Here is a 25,863-nt window from a genome sequence, read left to right on the forward strand (position 1 = left end):
CTGTGTCAAAATATCTGAATTGGGCTGCCTGTGTAAACGCAGCCAATGTGACCCATAACTGTCGCAGATGATGTGGTTTAGTCTTTATAGAAGTACCAGTGATGTGAGCCAGGGTCTGACTGTGAGGGGAGGGAGGGTTAGAAAGGCCTAATGGAGTATCTCTTAACTCATTCCTGGGTGTCCTAGAGGTGCACCTTTTTCATTCTAGCCCAGCACTAAAACTGATTCCACTAGTTTTCACCAAGCCACTGATTAGTTTAATCAGGTGTGTTAGTGCTGGTCTGGAACAAACTCTGTGCACCCCCCTACCCCCCAGGAATGGATTGAGAAACACTGGCCACCAGAGTCCATTGTATCTGTATGGTCATCATGCCTAAGCACTTGCTAAATATAATGTTAATTTCCTTTGAAATAAAAACAAATATTAAAAATGTATATTTTCTGATCATCAGGTGAATTTAGTAGTAAATGTAAAATGTTAATATTTTTGTTTTCTGTTTGTTTCACAGCTTCTGAGCTGTGTAAGGTCTAGACAATGGAATAACAGAATATATATTAAAATGTAACACAAAACTCCACCCAGCGCTGTGCTATTGATTTGACATCACATTGGATTTTATGTGCTCAAGATTGTAGTTCATCTACTACTGAATATACAGTAAATAGCCTACTCGGTATTTTCATGAGACAAACATTGATACAAGACAAACTGATTAGTTCATTTTATATATATATATATAAAAAAATGACATTCCAGTGTTTTTGTTTTCCATTTTCTAGCAAAAGAAAGAGACCGGATGGGTATCAGGTGAGATGGCACTCCAGATTGTCGACCACTTCGTTCTCTTCGCACTTCAAAATGAGTCCACTAACATCCTCTATAGGGTCCATCTGTCCGGGGGTTTGAGTAGTCCAAAAGTCATCTTTAGATTGATCCTCCCACACTGACCAATCTGGTCAACGTTCCTCCCCTCTCGTCCACGTCTTGTTAAAAAAAGCATCAACTAAACCTACAACCCCAAAAAAAAACGCGTACAGATCAATATTAATAATAGTCACAGTCTGCTGCCTTCCGTGGATAGTCTTTCAGTGCCCCCTGGTGGTCATGACTGTAAACATGTCTCCGAGTTTACGGCTCTATTCAATATCGCTGAAGCGTTACAGAATTTCCGATTGAGCAGACATGCGTTTTTTATTAAACCATCGTTTACCGTGAATGCAGTCTCCGCTAAAATTAGATTTCCTCATAACAGGATAATTTGGATAGCCATTCTAGCACTCATACGTAAAAATGTATGCACACATGACTAAGTCGCTTTGGATAAAAGCGTCTGCTAAATGGCATTATTATTATTATATGGGTGCTAGCAAGCAGGCTAGGTATCAACTGCCAATGAAGTAGGGGCTGGAAGCTATAGTTAGCTTCGATTGGTCAATAGCGTTGCGATATCGCAGAATAATTGCATAAATTAAGTTTTCCCCTATTTTGATCCCACCCTGTTCACGCTCCCTCGCCCATGCTCGCATCACCCAATGGTACCCTCGCCACTTCCCTCCATTGAAAATTAATGGGCCTCAGTTGTTTCATCGCCCCCAACGTGTTATGTGGAAATGCACTATAACGCGGGAACATTGCCTTTAAATGTCAATCACGCTGAGCTTCCGTGATACAGATTGAATAGAGCCCTCCAGTTAGATAGCATGTTCTAATCAATGCATTTATATCAGAACATTCTACAATGCTACTGAACGTGACCCTGATGTCTGTCTGATACGAGTCTCCTCTCGCTGCATGGTATAGGTCTAGCTGTAGCTATCAGGTGGAAAATGCCATAGCAACAGAGCCACGTTTTTGGTACAGACAGGATGGGTTTTTTTTTAAGACACAAAGGCCGTGTTCGAGAGGATCAAAACCGCAATGTATCATGGGTAAATTGTGACTGACGGATCTACTAATACATTTTACATTTGTCATTTAGCAGACGCTCTTATCCAGAGCGACTTACAGTGCATACATTTTTTTCTTCTTCATACTGAGTCATTATTTATGATGTAAGGTTCTTTGTAGATCAGCCAGTCGGCAGTCGCTTTGATGCTCTCGAACACCATAATTGTGACCGTTTTGGTTAGTGAAATGAATTGTGGGGGATTCAGTGCAGCTCACACAACCGTTGACAAGACAGGAGAGCGAGAGAGGTACACCCTGAAGAGACAACGAAGGATTATTTCAAAACATTTCCCATTTTCATTGCAAATCGGTTGGTTGTCTCCTTCACATTTAGATATCCTAACTTTGGGTTTTAGCCATTGTCAGAGAACCGTTTCCACCCAGATACCGTTTGATACTACAGCATTTATCACTAGCACCTTCTCTGAATAAACAGGTTGTAGAATGATCGGTTTGTCTGGTTTCTCTCCTACAGTGTTAAAACAAACCATCCACTGACTGTCGTAATTGTTACCTAAACCAGGCAAGCTACACACACACACTTTTCTTTGCACCGACAGACTACAAAAAGAAGCATCTTGCAAATACATTACTTACAGTATACTGTATGTATTTTCAGATTCAGGTATTCCAATATTTTCCTGTGATTGCTTTTCTTTGCTTTCCAGAAGGTGTTTCAAACAAATAAACAGACGAAAACAAAAACTGAAATAAAAATAAAGACAAACTGGATAATCTTTTTTTTTTTTTTTTACACAAAGAACAAGTTGAAAGGGGGAGTTTGGGATTGAGGGGCTGTAATCAGAAAGGCATGGACTGATGGGGATCAGGGATTGGATAAGGGTGATGCATCCCACCCCAGAGGAGAACTGATAAACCAGAGGTGCACAGCTCAGGTCCTCCAGAGGAGAATTGATAAACCAGAGGTGCACAACTCCGGTCCTCCAGGGCTGTGTTCAGTTCTCCCCAGAGGGGTATACTACAAAGCAGGTTCAATGAGTTAGCCAGCTAACTTTGATAACCAGAAATAACTTGATTTCCTGGTTCATTAAGAAAACTAAACGTCTATGTATTTCAGGATATTTAGGCAAGTTAGCTGGCTAACTCCTTGATCCTACTTTGTAGGATCAATATTCCCCTCAGCTCTATACTGACCTATTAATTCACTGGTTGCCCGGAGAGGAGTGCACACAACTCTATTCCTAGGTTGCTGGCTAAGAGTCAAGGCCTGAAATCAGCACTGGAGTTGCGCACTTCTGAAATGAACAGTTCAGAAAGTTTTCAGAGTTGGCCCAGCGTTCAGCTTTCCTTGCGTGTACAATAAGCCAAGAACCCTCTTCGTTCAGCTGTCCTCGTTTTCATATAGTAAGCTAAGCACCATCCCCGCCCCATTTGTTCTTATGAGCAGAGTGTGACTGACAACAGTATACCTGTTTGGGCTGCCAGGTCAGGCTGGGGAAGTGAGGAGGTCAACATGGAAAACAGGAGAAGATCTTCTCATCTGAGTGTCACCATGGAAGCAACAGATGCCGGGGAAAAACAACTAAGGGGAAAACGTGCCTTAACTCTTATTTCATTCACTTTCAGTCAAGGAGTTGATGTTGCTGTGGTAGTTGATGTTCTGTCATCTGCGGACTATGTACAATAATTTATTAGAGTAGTTCTAAAATTGCTTATTTCGTATGTTGCTCTAGTACGTTTGAGGAGCTTCTCTGTGACATCATCACATATAATAAACTGGAAATATCTGTGGTTCTTTGCTGAGAGAGCAGTGATGGTTCTCACGGTGAGAGATGAAGAAAGGGAGGGAGGGATAGAGTCCTGTTATATAAAGAGACACCCAGAGCGAGGGATATGTGGAAAGGGAGAGGGATGAAGTGAAAGAGATGGTGTGTTGGTGGCAGGCAGACCTCCTTTGAGAGGAGCAGGGGGAGACGGCGCTGTGTGGGGGTGGAGTTAGATGATAGGGTGATCCAGTATAATAGTGATAGTTAGGTATGACAATGTTGATTGAAGGGTGATGGTGATGGCGGGTCAGATCTTGAGGCTCTTCAGCGAATCAGCTCTCTTCCTCAGTAGATCTCCCAGCTCCTGCAGCGAGCCAAGATAACTACTCTGAACCTTGTCCATGGCTGCTCTGGTGAACCCACACTCCTCCTGAGAGAGAGAGGGTAGGAGAGAGACAGAAAAATACATAAGGGGGAGAGTAAGAAGAGAAAGAAACATGCTATGAATTAAAGAAACTAAGTAAATGCTTAGGCACAAATCTGTACATACACACAGCTAGCTACCCACCCACCCAGCCCTACCAACCTGTGTCTGTGCGTGTCCCTCCTCCAAGGTGAGTGCTGCTAGTTTGAGGGCCGTCAGGCTGGCCTCCTGCCCCTTCACGTGATCCAGAGCCTGGGTCACAACGCCCTGCAGGCTGCCTGTCCACTCCTGGAAGCCACACAACACCACTGGCTACAGGGACAGAGGAAGGGGGCAACGAGTTATTGCCAGAGAAGGGTTGTACGAGGACAAGGGGAGGATGACGGTAGTGAGTGTGTACCATGGCCGTGCTGGTGTCCTTTCTCTTCTTCTTCTTCTTCTGTAGGCTGGACTTGAGCGGTCGCAGGACGCTGGCAGAGTAACTGGTCACCCACAGCACCACACACACCGTCTGACCAGGAGACACATCACCACGTATTACACACACAGTTGCTGTGCATCTGCAATATTTCATATTATAATACATTTACATTTTAGCAATGTTTTAGTGATATATATTTAATGTGACTAAGTGTAATACACTGACCTCGACGAAGAAGACCAGTGTTTCTAGCAGGGAGGGCTGGGTCTTCAATCTGCTGTCTTTCATCTCTAACACTTCTCCTTTACATCTGGATAACATCTCTGGATGGAGAGAGGGGAGGGGAGGGCACAGATCAGCATGGGGAATAAGAAGGATCCACTACACCAGTGATAACTCGACTAGCAACCTGAAGCAATGATATCTCCTGTGGCTGACTACACTGTCATTATTACCATGGACCTGTTGTCATCTTTAAAGAAGTCTGATGTCTTACCTTCTAGTTGTACTATTAATGATTTGAAGGAGTTACAGATCTGGGTTTGGAGTTCTGACGAGTCGTCTGGAGAGAGAAATTATAAAGAACATGACATCCTTTCTCCTCTTCCCCTCTCTATTACTCCTCCCACTTCCCCACCCTCTCATATACCCGTCCCACATCCCTCTCTTCCTCCATCTCTCTCTCCTTCCCAGTCCTGCTGCTTCTGTAGATGGACAGATGGTTGGAGGCCAGTGGTACGGAACCCTACATCCCTCTCTCTCCCAATCCCTCCCCATCTCCCCGTCTTACCCAGTCCAGTGGTCTCTAGTTCCTGAAGAGTCAGTGCTAGTTGCAGAGCAGAGGCCTGACAGTGACAGCTGCCACTAGACAGAGCAGAGGCCAGGCGGGAGGAGGGAGGGCCCAGGAATGGGTACTGGAACAACACAACAACAGTTAGTGGTCCTGCGTGGCTCAGTTGGTAAGAGCATGGTGCCAGGGTCGTGGGTTCGATTCATGCTGGGGCCACCCATATGAAAATGTATGCGCTCACTGATGAAAGTTGCTTTAGATAAGCCAATTAGCATATATTACATTATACATTTATTGGTGAAGTGTGTATGTGTGTACCTGTGTCTGTTTCTCTGTGATCTGGGCTGCGGTCTGTAGCGTCTGGTCTAGCTGGGAGAGGAGGGTCAGGAGAGTGGAGCTTTTGGCTGATACACCATTCTCATTGGTCTTATCAGAGTTCCGTGACGAGGGGGCGTGTCCGAGCAGAGCCAATGAGGCGAGGAGGCGGAGCGTGAGAGATCGAACCTTCAACCAGACCGACTCCTCCTCTAGAGACAGATGACGATGCTCCTCAGTCAGCTCCCTGGAACACACACACACATTTTTACAGACTGTCATGGGTAAATACAGTGGGGGGAAAAAGTATTTAGTCAGCCACCAATTGTGCAAGTTCTCCCACTTAAAAAGATGAGAGAGGCCTGTAATTTTCATCATAGGTACACGTCAACTATGACAGACAAATTGAGAAAAATAAATCCAGAAAATCACATTGTAGGATTTTTAATGAATTTATTTGCAAATGGTGGAAAATAAGTATTTGGTCACCTACAAACAAGCAAGATTTCTGGCTCTCACAGACCTGTAACTTCTTCTTTAAGAGGCTCCTCTGTCCTCCACTCGTTACCTGTATTAATGGCACCTGTTTGAACTTGTTATCAGTATAAAAGACACCTGTCCACAACCTCAAACAGTCACACTCCAAACTCCACTATGGCCAAGACCAAAGAGCTGTCAAAGGACACCAGAAACAAAATTGTAGACCTGCACCAGGCTGGGAAGACTGAATCTGCAATAGGTAAGCAGCTTGGTTTGAAGAAATCAACTGTGGGAGCAATTATTAGGAAATGGAAGACATACAAGACCACTGATAATCTCCCTCGATCTGCGGCTCCACGCAAGATCTCACCCCGTGGGGTCAAAATGATCACAAGAACGGTGAGCAAAAATCCCAGAACCACACGGGGGGACCTAGTGAATGACCTGCAGAGAGCTGGGACCAAAGTAACAAAGCCTACCATCAGTAACACACTACGCCGCCAGGGACTCAAATCCTGCAGTGCCAGACGTGTCCCCCTGCTTAAGCCAGTACATGTCCAGGCCCGTCTGAAGTTTGCTAGAGTGCATTTGGATGATCCAGAAGAGGATTGGGAGAATGTCATATAGTCAGATGAAACCAAAATAGAACTTTTTGGTAAAAACTCAACTCGTCGTGTTTGGAGGACAAAGAATGCTGAGTTGCATCCAAAGAACACCATACCTACTGTGAAGCATGGGGGTGGAAACATCATGCTTTGGGGCTGTTTTTCTGCAAAGGGACCAGGACGACTGATCCGTGTAAAGGAAAGAATGAATGGGGCCATGTATCGTGAGATTTTGAGTGAAAACCTCCTTCCATCAGCAAGGGCATTGAAGATGAAACGTGGCTGGGTCTTTCAGCATGACAATGATCCCAAACACACCGCCCGGGCAACGAAGGAGTGGCTTCGTAAGAAGCATTTCAAGGTCCTGGAGTGGCCTAGCCAGTCTCCAGATCTCAACCCCATAGAAAATCTTTGGAGGGAGTTGAAAGTCTGTGTTGCCCAAAACATCACTGCTCTAGAGGAGATCTGCATGGAGGAATGGGCCAAAATACCAGCAACAGTGTGTGAAAGCCTTGTGAAGACTTACAGAAAATGTTTGACCTGTGTCATTGCCAACAAAGGGTATATAACAAAGTATTGAGAAACTTTTGTTATTGACCAAATACTTATTTTCCACCATAATTTGCAAATAAATTCATTAAAAATCCTACAATGTGATTTTCTGGATTTTTTTTCTCATTTTGTCTGTCATAGTTGACGTGTACCTATGATGAAAATTACAGGCCTCTCTCATCTTTTTAAGTGGGAGAACTTGCACAATTGGTGGCTGACTAAATACTTTTTTCCCCCACTGTATGTTGTGAACTGTGTGTGTGTGTGTGTGTGTGTACCTGTCCTTGGGGTCCCAGCTGAAGAGGACAGTCAAGTCTCTGTTGTCCCTCATGTTGTCCCAGGGAATGTCATCCTCCTCAGGACACACACCCATCGCCTTCACACTCTCCTCCAGACTTGATGCGCTGGAACAACATAGGAATATGTTACAGGGGTGTGTGTGTGTGTGTGTGTGTGTGTGTGTGTGTGTGTGTTTGGGTACTCACATGTCAGCCTCAGTGTACAGGTCCAGTAACATCCTCTCGGTGCGGACCTGAGCGAAGTGCAGCGATTGGTTGAGCCGGGTTCTAAACGCTATGAATTCTGGGATTTTCTCAAATGCTCCGTACTTATAGGCCTGGATGATGTACTCTGAGGTCTGAGGGAGTAGAGAAAAGAGAGGAAACAAGGAAGACGAGGTGAGAAAATACTATTCATCAGAATATAGGACATATTTAGGACACATTTAGATGCGACAGGGACTCACATCTTTCTGGTTGGAGTGGAAAAACCTGAGGGAGAAGTTACAGGACTGGGAGGCTGCAGCAAACTGCCCCAACGACCCTGCATAACGAGTTAACAGATACCTGGGAGAGAGGAAAGAATAGAAGGATTAGTGCATTGGTTATGGTAATCCTATTGTATTGTATCATAATGTGCGTGTGTGTTAGGGTTTCCATCAGGAAAATGTGGCACGGACATTTGACCTGCAGCATTTTAATTTACGGACCAAAAATGGTTGCGTAACATGATTAGGACGTCCACCCACAGTTCTCAGAATGACAGAAATCACATTTAGTTTATGGTAATTCATCTTAACAGAACATGCAACTCGGATGCAACGGCATGCGTCATTTTTACCGAATTCCGATGAGCAATTGTAAGATGTTAGAATACATAGGTGGCGCGTTTATAAGGCTAGGGGAAGCTTTCCCTAAAGTAAATTGAATTGCCAAAATTATATAGCCTAATTAGCTTACTCCTGTCTATACAGAAATAAATATAATCATTAAAAAATAGGCTACTACACCAGAGAGCATGATTTGGCCACAGAGGATCATTAGCTTCTTTATTATTTTTTTTTATACAACAAAAATAAGATGTGGATTGTTTTTAAATCGCATAGACTACAGTCGGAAGGGCCTGCAATTTGGGCAGCGTGCTGCAAATACCAAATAGATGATTGTTGAGATGCGACTGTCAGTGAAAAGCAGAGAGACCCAGCCAGGCATATCGCAATTTTTAAAATACAATCGCAGAAAAACTGTTTGGAAAACAAATGGCTATTGCTGTAAAGAGATAACAATGAAAAGACTCCAATCTGTCTTTTAGGTTATCAAAATTCTCAACTTAATTGAGCGATCTTATTGGCACCAGCAGAGAACATTAGCCATATCCCCGGTGAGTGTGCATATTCACTGTCTTTGTGTCAGTGACACTTTTGTTTGTTTTTGGACAATAATTTCCTCCTCCAGGTTAGATGGACGTCATATTGTATTTGTGTCTCCCCTTTTAGTAGGCCGATTATATGGATCAGACAAGGTCGTTTTTATTGATCTGTTTGTCAGTGTCAGCAGAGTAGGCTACCCTGATACAGGCTATATCCTAGGCCTACTCTAAGTCACTACACGCTGCATTGAACAGTGGGGACTTTTGGGGATTTCCGGTGGCCACGGGGATAGTAACACACACAGACCAGGGTTTCCATTAGCCGGTAATAGCCAGCTTTTGGCCCCCCAAAAAATGAAAAGCCGATTTTAAATATAATTGGAGCTGGCCAATTATAAAATCCCATTGAGAAATAATGCATTTTAGCACGTTTTACTCCAGTAGCAACCAGCTGGTTGCTGCTGGAGTAAAACATGCTTTTATAAGCCCATTCATTGCACAACATTTTACATTTTAGTCATTTAGCAGATGCTCTTATCCAGAGCGACTTACATGAGCAATTAGGGTTAAGTGCCTTGCTCAAGGGCACATCGACAGATTTTTCACCTAGTCGGCTCAGGGATTAGAACCAGCGACCTTTCGGTTACTGGCACAACGCTCTTAACCACTAAGATACCTGCCGCCCTAAATACAATCACCTGTTAAAAACTGTTTTATTGCACAATTAAAAACAGCTTGGCTTTTCAATCAATGAATAGGCTAAAATGCATTATTTCTCAATGGGATTTTATAATTGGCCAGCTCCAATTATATTTAAAATCGGCTTTTCATTTTTTTGGGGGGCCAAAAGCTGGCTATTACCGGCTAATGGAAACCCTGGTCTGTGTGTGTTACTATCCCCGTGGCCACCGGAAGTCCCCAAAAGTCCCCCACATGGATAGTAAAACAAGGAAAATTCTCCCTCGTGGGGACATTTCCCAGGTCTCCCTTGAGGACAAAGGCTATTTTAGGCTTAGGGGTTAGGTTTAGGGTTACAATTTGGGTTAGAATTAGGTGTTAGGTTTATTGTAAGGAGTTAGGGGAAAATAGGATTTTGCGTGGAAATCTATTTTAGCTCCCAACAAGGATAGTAAAACTTGTGTGTGTACTATAGACCCACCCTATGGTGTCATGCTGTACGTGCTTGGCATCCAGGCTGGAGTAGAGGTCCACTACGGGCTGGAAGGCTCCCAGGCGACAGAACAGCAGCAGCAGCAGTAGTTTGAACTGAGCGTTGGAGGGGCTGAAGGACAAACCCTCCTCTAACACACCTAGACACTGCCACAGCATGTTCTCATCGCCTAACACGCACAGACACACACACACAGTATGTTAACAAACACAGAGAGAGAGACCGAGAGAAAGAGGCAGAGAGAGAGAAAGAGAGAGAGAGCAAGAGAGGGAAAGAGGCAGAGAGATGGGAAGACAGTGAAAGGCAGTGAGAGAGAGAGAGCAAGCGAGAAGGAGAGAAGGAAAGAGAGATGGAGAGAGAGAGAGGGAGAGAGAGAGTGCAAGTGAGAAGGCAGAGAGAGAGAATAAGAGAAAGAGGCAGAAAGAGAAGGAAGGTAGATGGAGAGAAAGAGAGACGATGACTCACCAGTTTCTGTCCAGAGGTCGATGTAGACGTGAGCGACCATGAGACAGTACATATCAGAGAACTGGAGCTCTGTCTTCAGACACGACTTCCCTGTTACACACACACATTAGTCAGACAAACTCTTTTCTGGTTCTTCGCAAAATTGTCATTGCATCTCTTCCAGCAGTTTTGTAAGCTAGATGCATCCAATTTTGGATGGATAGACTGAAAGGGATGGATAAAGATAGCCCGATAGAATGGCTGTCCTTACCAAACTGTAGCCCATAGTGGTAGTAAGAGAGAGAAGGAGAGATAGAGGAGTGCTGCTGTCCTTACCAAACTGTAGTCCGTGGTGGTAGTGGGCTTTGAGTTCTGTGATGAGGCGTAGTTTGCCCTCTGTGTCCAGAGCGTGTTGCAGTCCCAGCGCCCGGCTCAGCTGACACACACACAGGTGTCTCTGTAACGCCTTCGTATCCCCCGGAAACCCAAAGCCATCCTCCCCCACCTCCCCCAACGGAACCAACTCCCCCAGACGGTTTTTAAACTACAGGGAGGACGAGAGGAAGAGAGAGAATAGGAGAAGAGCAAAATTGATATTATCATGTCAAACTCATCAGGGGCTTGGTGATCGATTCCCACTACTGGTGGTATTCTGCAGGTGTGTGTGTGTGTACCTGTGTGTGTGTGTACCTGTGTGTGTTGCTCAGGGGGCAGTAGGTGTAGGTATATCTTCAGGTCTGTAATACAGCAGGGTTTGTCTCCAAACTTCCCAAAGAACTGAACCATCAACTCCAACGGATCACCTGCAGACAACCACCAATAAAAACACAACGCAAACAGTCAACAGCCGAGGAAACTGTGGTGTGTGCAGAGGCAACTGTGGTGTGTGCCGAGGCAACTGTGGTGTGTGCCGAGGCAACTGTGGTGTGTGCCGAGGCAACTGTGGTGTGTGCCGAGGCAACTGTGGTGTGTGCCGAGGCAACTGTGGTGTGTGCCGAGGCAACTGTGGTGTGTGCAGAGGAAACTGTGGTGTGTGCCAAGGAAACTGTGGTGTGTGCAGAGGCAACTGTGGTGTGTGCAGAGGCAACTGTGGTGTGTGCCAAGGAAACTGTGGTGTGTGCCAAGGAAACTGTGGTGTGTGCCAAGGAAACTGTGGTGTGTGCCAAGGAAACTGTGGTGTGTGCCAAGGAAACTGTGGTGTGTGCCAAGGAAACTGTGGTGTGTGCAGAGGCAACTGTGGTGTGTGCAGAGGCAACTGTGGTGTGTGCCAAGGAAACTGTGGTGTGTGCAGAGGCAACTGTGGTGTGTGCCGAGGCAACTGTGGTGTGTGCAGAGGCAACTGTGGTGTGTGCGTTGGTGCTGAGAGATTAGTGCTTTTTGAGGTCGGTTTGGTTTCGGTTCAATTATTAAATGCACTATGAGGGTTGAATGCTATAACACAGAATCTAACTATTAGTTTGAATAAAAGTCCCATGATGGTAGTGACTGCCCATTACTGCTTATCACTTATTAACTAGCATTTATTCACATTACTTTAATATTTCATTCCAAGTCATCATCTCATCTCTATAGAGCTGCTGCCTATGCTGTCTGACAAAATTACTATTTTAGTAGTTCTTCAAAGTAAATAAGGCATACTTTTCTGAAATATGAATCACTTAGATCATGTGCAGTAGCTTCAGGTAGAGATCTCCTCGCGAAGCAACTGCTTTCTATCCCTCTGGATCGCGTGTTCTCGCCTCTCTCCGTCTCTGTGTCTGCTCCACACCACTGAGGTATAATAAGCTCCACACAGATCGGACGAGTAGGCGGGCGTGCAATGGATTATGGTCATTGTAGTTAATTACCACCTTTTCTGCGCTAAACTAAATGTAGAATATTGGCTTGTTGGAAACTCCCTACTACATCGCACAGTTCGGGCTTGATCTGATTTATCTCTAGAGAAACTGTGCATCGAGCTCACAGGAAAAAAAACGAACCAAATGGAATTCAAATAATTGAACAGAGTTCCAAAAAATAACAGCAGCACTGGTGTCTGTGTGTGTGTGTGTGTGTCTGTACCTAGCTCGTGCTCATCAGGACAGCCCCTCTGTCTCAGTCTGTGTATGAGCTCCAGGCAGGCCAGGTAGGGCCCTCTGAGAGGACGAGACTCCTTCTTGTCCTGCTCCTCCATCCTGTCCACCACAAACTTCACTGCTTCTGCCACCGTGGTCTGCACTGGACCCTCCACACAGCTAGAGAGAAGGGGGAGGCAGACGAGATAGTCAGGTTCTTTGTTTGATCAGTCCATCTCTTCTCTTATACAAGAGCAGAATCTCTAACAAGCAATGGCCTCTTCTAATAGTCCGCTATTATATCATATTTCCTCCCTCACACACCCTCACACACCAGGGTTTCCGTTAGCCGGAAATTGCCGGCTTTTGGCCAATAAAAACTTTTGCCGGCCAAAATGATCAAAGAAAAGAAATAAAAAATAGCTTTCTATTCATTGACGGAAATACCAGTCGATGGAAATACATTTGATCGTCATGCTTATCGGTCTATAGGTTAATTTGCATAATATAGTGGAATTTGCATAAACTAGTGGAATTAAATTGGCATATGTGTATTTTCGTTAATCATCAAGTAGCCCATCTTATTTATCCAACACAACTATCAGACGCGCCCAGCATCCAGAGCCTATTCTGAGGGGGTTTGTCCTGCTGCTCCTCAGCTGGTTGCTGCTGGAGGAAAACATGCTTTTATAAGCCCATTCATTGCACAACAATTCTAAATGCAATCGCGTGTTAAAAACAGTTCTTGTGCACAATTAAAAACAGCTTGGCTTACTATTTTTATTTCTCAACTTTATTACCGCCTAATTGAAGAGCGCCTCCCATTCACCATTCAAGTGCAAGCAACAGGCTATCAGCTTGTCACCTCCCCTTTAAAAATGTGAGCTGGAGGCATTAGGGCCTATGCATTTTGAAAACATAGGCCTACTTAATTGTTTGAAACCTGAATGTTTTACTTTATATTATGAGGCATGTCTTACCTTGCTTCAAAGTAGTCTATAGGCAAATCCCACCCTGGAAACGTGGAGGCAATTATTTTATAAAGATTTCATAGGCGGCGCGTGAGTTTCAAGTTTGGGGAAGCAATTTATTCTCCTAACATTTCTACCGATCTGCGTGCCAGTTATGATTTTCATTTGCGCATTTCAATAATAACGTTTTTGTTTCTCAGAATCATTGTCACATGGTTAATCATACAAATCTGAATTAAAATGATAAAAATAAAAAAGTTAAAAATTCAACTAATGCGAGAGCAGCAGCCTCTACCATATGGACACATTGATACACCGTGATCCATTGGCTGCTAAAGAAATGAGCGCATAGAACTCAAAGCCTATAGGCCAATGCAGCAGTAGGCCTATTACTTCCATTGTCAACTAAGTTCAAAAACATTAAGTCTACAAATAAAAACAGAAAATCTGATAAATTCAGGTTTTTTCAATTGCATTAATCTCTCTACTCAGCCTGTCTGCATCCCTTTCTATATGTCTTGACTTAAGCTACTCTTTTTATAAATTCCTCATTACTACTGGTGATGGGGAATTGATCAAAATAAACAAAGGACAAACAATTTACACAATGAAACAATGAATGTGCAAGAATTGGAGGGAGACATCTGAGCCATTCTGGTGAGAGACTCCCCTATATCTTCGCAACACACCCCTCCCTCGCCTTCTTGCCTCATCATTTTTTAATTATACTCAAGACACAATCTATACACATATTTTAGATGCTTTTCACTGACAGCCGCAACTCAATAATTAGCCAGGCCTATTGCCACGCGTTCTGCCCAAATTGCGGCCTTGCAAATAGGCATAGTCCTACAAGCTTGTGATTTCTAACAGTCCACAGCTATTTTATTGTTTTTAAAGCTAATGATCATCGATTCCTCTGTGGATGTCATGCTTTCTGGTGAAGTATTTTGAATGATTTTATTTATGTATAGACAGGAGTATATCATTTTGGATGCACCGCCAATGAAAGACTTCCTCATGTGCCATTTCTCTCCTGTTCTATTGGTTTTCATACAGTGAGGGAAAAAGGTATTTGATCCCCTGCTGATTTTGTACGTTTGCCCACTGACAAAGAAATAAGTCTATAATTTTAATGGTAGGTTTATTTGAACAGTGAGAGACAGAATAACAACAAAAAAATCCAGAAAAACGCATGTCAAAAATGTTATACATTTATTTGCATTTTAATGAGGGAAATAAGTATTTGACCCCCTCTCAATCAGAAAGATTTCTGGCTCCCAGGTGTCTTTTATACAGGTAACGAGCTGAGATTAGGAGCACACTCTTAAAGGGAGTGCTCCTAATCTCAGCTTGTTACCTGTATAAAAGACACCTGTCCACAGAACAATCAATCAGATTCCAAACTCTCCACCATGGCCAAGACCAAAGAGCTCTCCAAGGATGTCAGGGACAAGATTGTAGACCTACACAAGGCTGGAATGGGCTACAAGACCATCGCCAAGCAGCTTGGTGAGAAGGTGACAACAGTTGGTGCGATTATTCGCAAATGGAAGAAACACAAAATAACTGTCAATCTCCCTCGGCCTGGGGCTCCATGCAAGATCTCACCTCGTGGAGTTGCAATGATCATGAGAACGGTGAGGAATCAGCCCAGAACTACACGGGAGGATCTTGTCAATGATCTCAAGGCAGTAGGGACCATAGTCACCAAGAAAACAATTGGTAACACACTACGCCGTGAAGGACTGAAATCCTGCAGCTCCCGCAAGGTCCCCCTGCTCAAGAAAGCACATATACAGGGCCGTCTGAAGTTTGCCAATGAACATCTGAATGATTCAGAGGAGAACTGGGTGATGGTCAGATGAGACCAAAATCGAGCTCTTTGTCATCAACTCAACTCGCCGTGTTTGGAGGAGGAGGAATGCTGCCTATGACCCCAAGAACACCATCCCCACCGTCAAACATGGAGGTGGAAACATTATGCTTTGGGTGTGTTTTTCTGCTAAGGGGACAGGACAACTTCAAAGGGACGATGGACGGGGCCATGTACCGTCAAATCTTTGGTGAGAACCTCCTTCCCTCAGCCAGGGAATTGAAAATGGGTCGTGGATGGGTATTCCAGCATGACAATGATCCAAAACACACGGCCAAGGCAACAAAGGAGTGGCTCAAGAAGAAGCACATTAAGGTCCTGGAGTGGCCTAGCCAGTCTCCAGACCTTAATCCCATAGAAAATCTGTGGAGGGAGCTGAAGGTTCGAGTTGCCAAACGTCAGCCTTGAAACCTTAATGACTTGGAGAAGATCTGCAAAGAGTGGAACAAAATCCCTCCTGAGATATGTGCAAACCTGGTGACCAACTACAAGAAACGTCTGACCTCTGTGATTGCCAACAAGGGTTTTGCCACCAAGTACTAAGTCATGTTTTGCAGAGGGGTCAAATACTTATTTCCCTCATTAAAATGCAAATCAATTTTTAACATGCATTTTTCTGGATTTTTGTTGTTGTTATTCTGTCTCTCACTGTTCAAATAAACCTAGCATTAAAATTATAGACTGATCATGTCTTTGTCAGTGGGCAAACGTACAAAATCAGCAGGGGATCAAATACTTTTTTCCCCTCACTGTATCAACTTTCTTTCATTGTCCAGAAGCCAAAGGCACAGTCCTAGTCATATTAGCAACCCATCCTAGTTGTTGCATCTTTAGATTCCCCCTCTTTCTATGTTTCTAATGGAGATTTTCATCTCTATCACATATGGAACCGCTCTCATCGGGTGCGCTGTTTAGAATGGAGTTTTCCCACAAATTGCATTTTGGCAAATGTTTGAAAATGACATTTTATTGGCTGCTTCATTACAGGAATTGAATGTTCTGTTAAGTTGCATTACCATAATCTAAATGTGATTTCTGTCATTCTGAGCACCGTGGGTGGACGCCCTAATGGGTCCAGTAAATTTCTCAAATGGCCGATAAATTAAAAGCTTCCTGGTCACAATTAATTTTCTCCTTTCCCCCTTCTGATAACCAGGTGGCGAATCGCATCTCTGCATGTCTGGCAGACATATCAGTGTGGATGTCGGATCACCACCTCAAGCTGAACCTCGGCAAGACGGAGCTGCTCTTCCTCCCGGAGAAGGACTGCCCGCTCCATGATCTCGCCATCACGGTTGACAACTCCATTGTGTACTCCTCCCAGAGTGCAAAGAACCTTGGCGTGACCCTGGACAACACCCTGTCGTTCTTCGCTAACATCAAAGCGGTGACCCGATCCTGCAGGTTCATGCTCTACAACATTCGCAGAGTACGACCCTACCTTACACAGAAAGCGGCACAGGTCCTAATCCAGGCACTTGTCATCTCCCGTCTAGATTACTGCAACTCGTTGTTGGCTGGGCTCCCTGCCTGTGCCATTAAACCACTACAGCTTATCCAGAACGCTGCAGCCCGTCTGGTGTTCAACCTTCCCAAGTTCTCTCATGTCACCCCGCTCCTCCGCACACTCCACTGGCTTCCAGTTGAGGCTCGCATCTACTACAAGACCATGGTGCTTGCCTACGGAGCTGTGAGGAGAACGGCACCTCCTTACCTTCAGGCTCTGTTCAGACCCTCCACCCAAACGAGGGCACTACGTTCATCCACCTCTGGCCTGCTAGCCCCCCTACCTCTACGGAAGCACAGTTCCCACTCAGCCCAGTCAAAACTATTCGCTGCTCTGGCACCCCAATGGTGGAACAAGCTCCCCCACGACGCCAGGACAGCGGAGTCACTGACCACCTTCCGGAGACACTTGAAACCCTACCTCTTTAAGGAATACCTGGAATAGTATAAAAGTAATCCTTCTACCCCCCCTCCCCCACCATAAAAAAAATAAAATAGGGTGGTTGTCCCACTGGCTATCATAAGTTGAATGCACCAATTTGTAAGTCGCTCTGGATAAGAGTGTCTGCTAAATGACGTAAATGTAAACGTAAATGTCACATTGTCCGGCGCCACATTTTCCTAACGGAAACCCTGACACACACAGTACTCACTACTCTTCTTCCTTAGGTAGGCTCCAGGACTTGTCCATCAGATGGAAAAGAGAGTCAAAGTAGGAGAGATAGAACTGCCAATCATCAGGACTGTAGAGAGAAGAGAGAGAGAGAGAGAGAGAGAGAGCGAGATCAAGACCAACTACGTAAGAGCAATGCTGAAGTGTGTGCATAAATGTGAGTTTGTATATGAATGTGTTTACTCACTTTTTGAGCAGTAGCTTGTAGGACAGAGCATTGCATTCAGGCCAGAGCTGCAGTCGTTGGTACATCATCATACACTTATTCTCCCTGCTCTGCAATTCACTGGTCAACTTCTCTATGAGACCGCAAACATACACAGAGTGGGTAGAAAGACATGAACAAGTCACACAGCGAACAAGTCACACAGCAAACAACCCAGAAGCTGCACAAATCTGCTCTCCGAGTGTCTCACACACAAAATCTCTGTCCACTCTTACCTCCCAGTGGACCGCGGACCACGTCCAGAGCCTCCACACACTTCCCCAGCCGCTCCAGGATCATAAAGTACAGTTGCACCTCTGCCTCAGCCTCGATCTTCTCCTCCTTGACCATCTTCTCCACCATGCGTTCAGCCAGGGGCAAGAACATGGTCTGGGCCAACTTCTCATCCTGCGCAGAGATGGCCTGAAACACACACATACAGACAGACTCTCACAGTCACACATACAGACAGACTCACACAGTCACACACACATACAGACAGACTCTCACAGTCACACAGACAGACAGACAGACTCACACAGTCACACATACAGACAGACTCACACAGTCACACACACATACCGACAGACTCTCACAGCCACACATACAGACAGACTCACACACACATACAGACAGACTCACAGTCACACACACATACAGACAGACTCTCACAGTCACACATACAGACAGACTCACACAGTCACACACACATACAGACAGACTCTCACAGTCACACAGACAGACAGACAGACTCACACAGTCACACATACAGACAGACTCACACAGTCACACACACATACCGACAGACTCTCACAGCCACACATACAGACAGACTCACACACACATACAGACAGACTCACAGTCACACACACATACAGACAGACTCTCACAGTCACACAGACAGACAGACTCACACAGTCACACATACAGACAGACTCACACAGTCACACACACATACCGACAGACTCTCACAGCCACACATACAGACAGACTCACACACACATACAGACAGACTCTCACAGTCACATAGACAGACAGACTCTCACAGTCACATAGACAGACAGACTCTCACAGTCACACACACAGACAGACTCACACAGTCACTCAAGCTATATATTTAGTGAGAGACCATGCCTACCTGCATGACCAGACTCATGACAGACCAGAAGTAGTAGGGGTTCTTAGGAACGATCTTATACAAAGCCATCCCTGCCTAGAGAGAGAGAGAGAGAGCGAGAGAGAGAGAGAGAGAGAGAGCGAGAGAGAGAGAGAGCGAGAGAGAGAGAGAGAGAGAGAGAGAGAGAGAGAGAGAGAGAGAGAGAGAGAGAGAGAGAGAGAGAGAGAGAGAGAGAGAGAGAGAGAGAGAGAGAGAGAGAGAGTTAGAACAATAGAAAAGAAGACAACTTAGTATTTGTTGACATCATGTGAATATTGAAGTCACCAGTTGGGGGTAGTTAACCCTTTGACACATACGATCACATATTTGTGATCATTGTTGACTGGTCCCTGCAGCGTACCATCACAAATATGTGATTGGAACAGTAGCAACAGAACGTATGATGCAACAAACGCATCTAAACAGCATTGTTGTCTGAAAAGCATCTAAACAATGTTTTGTACGGCTGGGAAATAAAGGTCTTCACAACTTTATTCCTCAATTTCACAATTTATTGTAAAAGATAAATGCAAACTTCATCATTCAAACATCACACGGAACACATCCACAGCCAAACTCATTCCATAAAATAGTCTAAATAACAGGTTGCACTGAAAAAAAACTAAATATAAGTTAGCGACCTAACAGCTAGACTTGTTTACAATGTACCACATCTCTGGTGAGCACAAGGGAGAAATGTAATATCGTTTAGAAAAGAGATGCGTGTCAGCTAAGCTAACAACAGCTAAATTCTTTATGATGGCAACCATGTTTGTTTATGTTAGACAAGCGAAAACTCCCTAATCCCAGAATACCATTCACTATAAGACGCAAATAAACAAAGTCAAAGATGGCTGCGCCCATTGGCTGAAAAATATTAACTTAGTTTGGCTACTTTTCAGCATATTACAAATCTTTGATTTACTTGTTACAGTGTATACAAGAACCGGAGCACATGACTTGACAAGTTGTTTACCGTTTTTTGACAAATCACAAAGCAAATAAAATGTTATCACCTAGCCTACCTGTAGTGCGAAAGCTAAACAGGGATGAAACCCTCTCTCCCTCCCATCCCGGAGGACCTGAGCCCTAGGACCATGCCTCAGGACTCCCTGGCCTGATGACTCCTCACTGTCCCCAGTCCACCTGGTCGTGCTGCTGCTCCAGTTTCCACTCTTCTGCCTGCGGCTATGGAACCCTGACCTGTTCACCGGACGTGCTACCTTGTCCCAGACCTGCTGATTTCAACTCTCTCTCTCTACCGCACCAGCTATTTCAACCTCTAAATGGCCGGCTATGAAAAGCCAAGTGACATTTATTCCTGATGTACTGACCTGTTGCAACCTTCACCCGGCACAACCAGAAGGGGACTGGCCACCCATCAGAGCCTGGTTCCTCTATAGGTTTCTTCCCAGGTTTCTGCCTTTCTAGGGAGTTTTTCCTAGCCACCGTGCTTCTATATCTGCATTGCTTGCTGTTTGGGGTTTTAGGCTGGGTTTCTGTATAGCACTTTGTGACATCTGCTGATGTAAAAAGGGCTTTATAAATACATTTTGATTGATTGATTGAAACCATTTTAGGGGGGTTTGTGGGGGGGTCTGAGCTGGCAACCCTGAGGTACCATAGAACACATTCTGATGCCGCGTTCAAAACAACTGGGATCTCGGAAATCTCCGACTTCAGTGCGTTCAAGACAACTGGGAACTCAAAAAATAATTATTATAACATCGTTTTGAACGGTCATCCAACTCGGTATTCCAACTCGGGAACTCGGGCCTCTTTCTAAAGCTCCAACCTTCCGACCTGAAGATCACTGACATCATGATTTGTCCTCATATTTTTCAGAGTTCCCAGTTGTCTTGAAAGCACCACAAGTCAGTCTAGTGGACTATCCCTTGTTATAACATCTTTGGTCTGACAGACGCTTAACGTGGCAACCAGAATGTATGATGTCAACAAACATGGCGGCACACATAGCTATCAAATAGCTTAGCATTAGCTCATCATAATCAGTACAACCTTCAAAAAAGTATTTTACACACATCATATGTGTCCATTACAATCTATGCAAGAATCGGAACGCATGATTTCTCACCAGTACTTGAAAACATGTAAATAAAACAGTAAATACATTAATGATCCATACATACGATATGCTACAGTAGCAACGACAACACGATATACAGAAAATAAGGCACTTACTTTGATAGGAACACACACATGTCCAAAGTCCAATTTGTAAGGAAAACAACAATGAACGCAATGCGGGCGCCAGCCAGAAAATGTGCCGGGGGAAAAAGTTTGTGCAAGGCCTGTTCTGACTAGAGATGCGCAATGTCTTCATACTTGATCTGGGGAAACCCTGGGGAAGTGCTTGGGCTCTCGTTGAAGAGAGAAGTTTGTCCTGCTCAGTAAAGCCTCAAACATAAATTGTCTGCAACAGTGAAATGGGCTACTTCTTATGTGAATTAATGAGGAGGCGGAACACACCTCAATTTAAACTGTTGTTAGAAAATAAAACTTGTTAGAAAATCATTTCAAATGGACATTTTGGAACAGTGAGTGCATTTTGACATCACGCGCAAAAAAAACTCTCGCTGGGGCAACTGGAACTCACACATGAATAGGTTAAAGCAGTTGTATTTAATGTTTGTGGAAAAGCTGGGGAAGTGTGTGTGTGTGTGTGTGTGTCTGCGTGTGTTTTCTGACCTGCTGCATCTTCTTGTACTCTCCAACACGGGCGTAGGCCATGAACAGGTGAGAGTGATACTCTTCACTGAGGGGAACCTTCTTCACCGCAGCTTCATACAGCTTAGTCACCAACTCAGCTACAGACAGAGGAGGGATGGGGAAGACTCAACACCATCACAGCATCTAAGGCCTTTTACAATCATCACGTCACACTGTGCAATGTAACCAAATAAAAATATTGATATCAACCTGGCCAGCTTGTACAATTTGCTTCAGTTCTGTCACCACATTCTGCCGACGTAGGCTATGTCAACTGTCAATTGTAGCGGTGTATTTGATCTGCGCATGTGCCAGCACCAGCTTATGCTCGAGTACGGAAAAAATGAAAGTATGCAGAGTTTTCACATACAAACTTTATATGTCCGAACTCAGAATCAAATAGGCTTCCTTAAAATAACATGGTCGCTGTGGTACATTTATTTTGATTGGCGATTTGGTGCATTTATCAAAATCCCATCAGGTAGCCTGATTTCAGATTATTAGGGAAATTGTTATTTTTGCACAGCATGTAAACGTTTAAATCAAACTATTATATTAATCTGACTATTCACAATAATGTGCATACTTAGTGCCGGACGTATTCCTATTGGTCAGTCACCGGGATCGGCTTGTAACACCAGCCACACTACACGATAAATGCAAAACAATTCTGACACTGCCAGAACTTTGTCGGAGCTTACAACCGCACGCAGTGGTACTTAAAATCGGCAGACCTAGACCCTGTCACTCTGAACGAGCAAAGACGTCCAACAATCGTTTACGACCTAACAATTTGCCTACGAAGTGGACATTTTGTCTGGGACGGAAAGAATCATGGCATAAGACAGCTAAAATCGTACAGTGTATGGGGGCGCTTTAAAGATATTTCACAGAGTTCTGTGTTTGGGGGGTGGATGTGTGTGTGTTTTTGGTTTTACTATCCTTGTGGGGACCAGAAGTACTCAAAAGGATAGTAAAACAAGAACAATCTGGAAAAGTGGGGACATTTTGCTGGTCCCCACAAGGAAAAATATCATGTTAGGTTTAGGGTTACAATTAGGGTTAGGGGTTTGTGTTAGGGGTTAGGTTAAGGGTTAGGGAAAATAAGATTTTGAATGGGAATCAATTGTTTGGTCCCCACAAGGATAGTAAAACAAATGTGTGTGTGTGCGCGTACTCACGGCGGTGCATCTCCCTGTACAGTATAGTGAGAGCCTGTAATGAGTTGTCGTCGGTGGGTTCCAGGGTCGCCACCTCCTGGGCCAGGCTAAATGCTTCATCCTGTTTCCCTGTTCGCTGCAGACCGATGGCTTTCAACACCTGGGGAGAGGGAGATCTGCCTGAGTAACATGCCACCATCATCATCATAGGGGGTAGAGGTTAGGGGCACGGTTTTAGGTAAGACCTAGGGGGTCAGTTTTGGATATAAGTCCTCGTCTCTCCTTCAGTCATTAACCCAACTTAACTTACAGCTGGTGGCGAGGAGTTTTTGACCAGAGCAGGAAAAACTCTGGGCTCCATCTTGGGCCCTAAATACAGCCCAGAGCCAGAGTCCCACCCACCTTGGCACAGTGCAGGTCCTTGTGTTTCTTCAGCAATTTGTCAGCCTGCTGGATCGCCATCTTGTTGTTGCCATTGTCCAGGTAGTCTGAAGGGAGATGACATTACAGAATCAGCCAACCTACTCCATACAGTAGTATAACACATACACGGAAAACGGAGGATGTCCAATCAAAAACACAGATTTTGACCAATGGGTAAAATATGTGAATTGTGTAAATAATCCTCTAAAACAACCAATGGTCCAAACCTCATGTCCCTATCATAATAACCTTTCAAAAGTTATTGGAGTTTTTACCCTTGTAGGATGGCCAAAATTAGGCTTACTAAAACGAGAAAAAAATAATTGAAAATAAGGACAATTGCACAGCAGAGCATCGCGTCAGCTAGGCTGGATGCTGTGAGAGAATAAAGGCTACCTGACAGGCTCACTTTCCCGTTGAACTCGAATAAGCAGGACATAAAACAATATAGAGGTTAGATAGATATCGATTTTGAGACATGACATGTAGTATTTCTTTATTTTAGTATACGCTTTTTATATTCATGAAAAATTCATGTGTTTTATGTAGCGTATCTCTGAAAGCGTATCTCTGAAATGTCAACTGAGCGTACCATAAGCTTTTTATTTTTCCAAAGGCTTTTATATGTAATTCAGCTTGTCATGCTAATTTAGCTTCTTTTTTTTCTTTCAATGCACACACCAAGACAAGCACGCACACAGTCCCTTTAACAGGGCAATTTGGGGTCTAGACTTCAGGACAGCTGGATGCCAAAATTAACCCTGCAAGACAGACACAAAGTGCTCTACAGCTACACAATGTCATCAGCCCAAATGACAGCTACGCCTACATCAATATGTCTCGTGTTGGCCATCAGGGTTTCCTATTCTCCATAAACAGCTATATTTTCATTGTCAAGTGATGATAATCAACTCTACATGATTTCAGCAGAGCATTTGAGGAATGGGAAACAGAGAGAAAGCTGAGAGACCAAACAGATGTCTCAACAACGGTGCATGTAATTAGAGCAGTATGAAAATAAATCTAACTGGATCTAGCTAGCTATCTGTATGATGAAACACGTCACTAGAATGTCATCGAATGTCTCAAATCAAAGGCTACAACACAACCAGGCATATCAAGCTAGCCAACCTTAATCCTCTTATACCCATCTGACACATAACAGCAGGCTAACCAGCTATAGCCTTCCTGCTTTGTAGCTAGCTAACCGATGAGTTAACAGAGTTGGCATCAGCATCAGAGTGAGACACGAAATCAAAAACACCCGCTAATAAAAACCAAGCTAACCAGCTAGCATCACCAACTATTGCCTCTGTAACGTTATCAGCCAAACCATTGCATTCTTTACTAGTTACCTACCGTTAGTTAGCTAACGGTAAAATGCATCTGACCAATTTGTGCAACTAATACACCCAGGTGTATCTGACCAACTAACTAGTTAGCTAAACGTTAGTTAGGCATAGTTACTGATATTTCTGTCGCATACAAAACTATTTGTAATAACGTTACGGCTCAGATCCATCACGGTTTCTGCATGCTAAAATGGCTAGCCAACACCGCTAACCTTTAGTTAACTAGCTAGCTGTCAAATAAAGGACAACTGAATTTAGTAAGTGGGAGAGAATGATCGCTGAAACTCTTTTAGGGTGTCGTTCAGAGCAAAGATGTTTCACCGTGTATTGAATAACGATGGGCAAAATGTCTGCAGTTGTGCGCTGTCAGAATTGTGCTGACATCCACTCAAGCCAAGGTGCACTGTCATTCGGCGCTGCAGGCGAATTGAGTCCGGGGCTGGGACTTCGGGGGCCCTGGTGCTGCCCACCGAGTCCGGGACACAAGTTACTGATCAGACGACCACTCCGGTACATCGATAAACAATGACAACACATTTAACCAGACACAGATGTGCTGTTTCCCTGCGAATTGTTACCGTAAATGGGTCTAAGTCTCCGGTCGTTAGGGTCTTGCACATGGCCTCTCGCCGCCATGTTGGAGGTTACCAGTATATGTCTGAGCATGCGCAGTCGCGTCAAACCGGCAGGAATTAAAAGGGGCAGTAGGATTTATCTGAATTTTCAATCTACTCAATACAGCAAATGCCAAATAAATGTTAAAATACCGTATCAGTATGTCAACTGCAGTGGTGTAAAGTACTTAACTAAAAATACTTTAAAGTACTACTGAAGTAGTTTTTGGGGGTATCTGTACTTAACTTTACTATTTATATTTTTGTCACCTTTTAATTTTACTTCACTACATCCCTAAAGAAAAGTATGTACTTTTTACTCCATACATTTTCTCTGACACCCAAAACTACTCGTTACATTTTGAATGCTTAGTAGGACAGGGAAATGGTCAAATTCACACACTTATCAAGAGAACATCCCTGGTCATCTGCCTCTGATCTGCCAGACTCACTAAACACAAATTCTTCATTTGTAAACTATGTCTGAGTGTTGGAATGTGTCCCTGGCTATCCGTAAATTTAAAAAACGCGAAAATTGTTCCGTCTATTTTGCTTAATATATGGAATTTGAAATGATTTATACTTTTACTTTTAATACTTAAGTATATTTAAGCAATTA

The 25,863-nt window shown here is 44.1% G+C and overlaps 1 protein-coding gene across 1 annotated transcript; it reads right to left on the reverse strand.

Annotated features, from left to right (window-relative positions):
• Positions 1 to 707: 707 nt before the first annotated feature.
• On the reverse strand, positions 708 to 25,285 carry LOC121573874 (N-alpha-acetyltransferase 25, NatB auxiliary subunit). The gene is made up of 23 exons (XM_041886241.2): positions 25,209 to 25,285; positions 23,258 to 23,343; positions 22,877 to 23,015; positions 21,675 to 21,793; positions 18,948 to 19,022; positions 18,046 to 18,232; positions 17,792 to 17,903; positions 17,585 to 17,674; positions 12,586 to 12,758; positions 11,215 to 11,327; positions 10,861 to 11,068; positions 10,546 to 10,635; positions 10,069 to 10,249; positions 8,008 to 8,107; positions 7,748 to 7,899; positions 7,541 to 7,666; positions 5,629 to 5,872; positions 5,311 to 5,434; positions 5,017 to 5,082; positions 4,746 to 4,843; positions 4,500 to 4,610; positions 4,262 to 4,411; positions 708 to 4,105 (listed from the first exon to the last, which is right to left on the reverse strand). Exons 1-23 carry the CDS (start codon positions 25,264 to 25,266, stop codon positions 3,983 to 3,985), a joined length of 2,925 nt encoding a protein of 974 aa, XP_041742175.1. The 5' UTR covers positions 25,267 to 25,285; the 3' UTR covers positions 708 to 3,982.
• Positions 25,286 to 25,863: the final 578 nt, after the last annotated feature.

Source organism: Coregonus clupeaformis, chromosome 9, assembly GCF_020615455.1.
Source record: "Coregonus clupeaformis isolate EN_2021a chromosome 9, ASM2061545v1, whole genome shotgun sequence".
Classification (NCBI taxonomy): domain Eukaryota; kingdom Metazoa; phylum Chordata; class Actinopteri; order Salmoniformes; family Salmonidae; genus Coregonus; species Coregonus clupeaformis.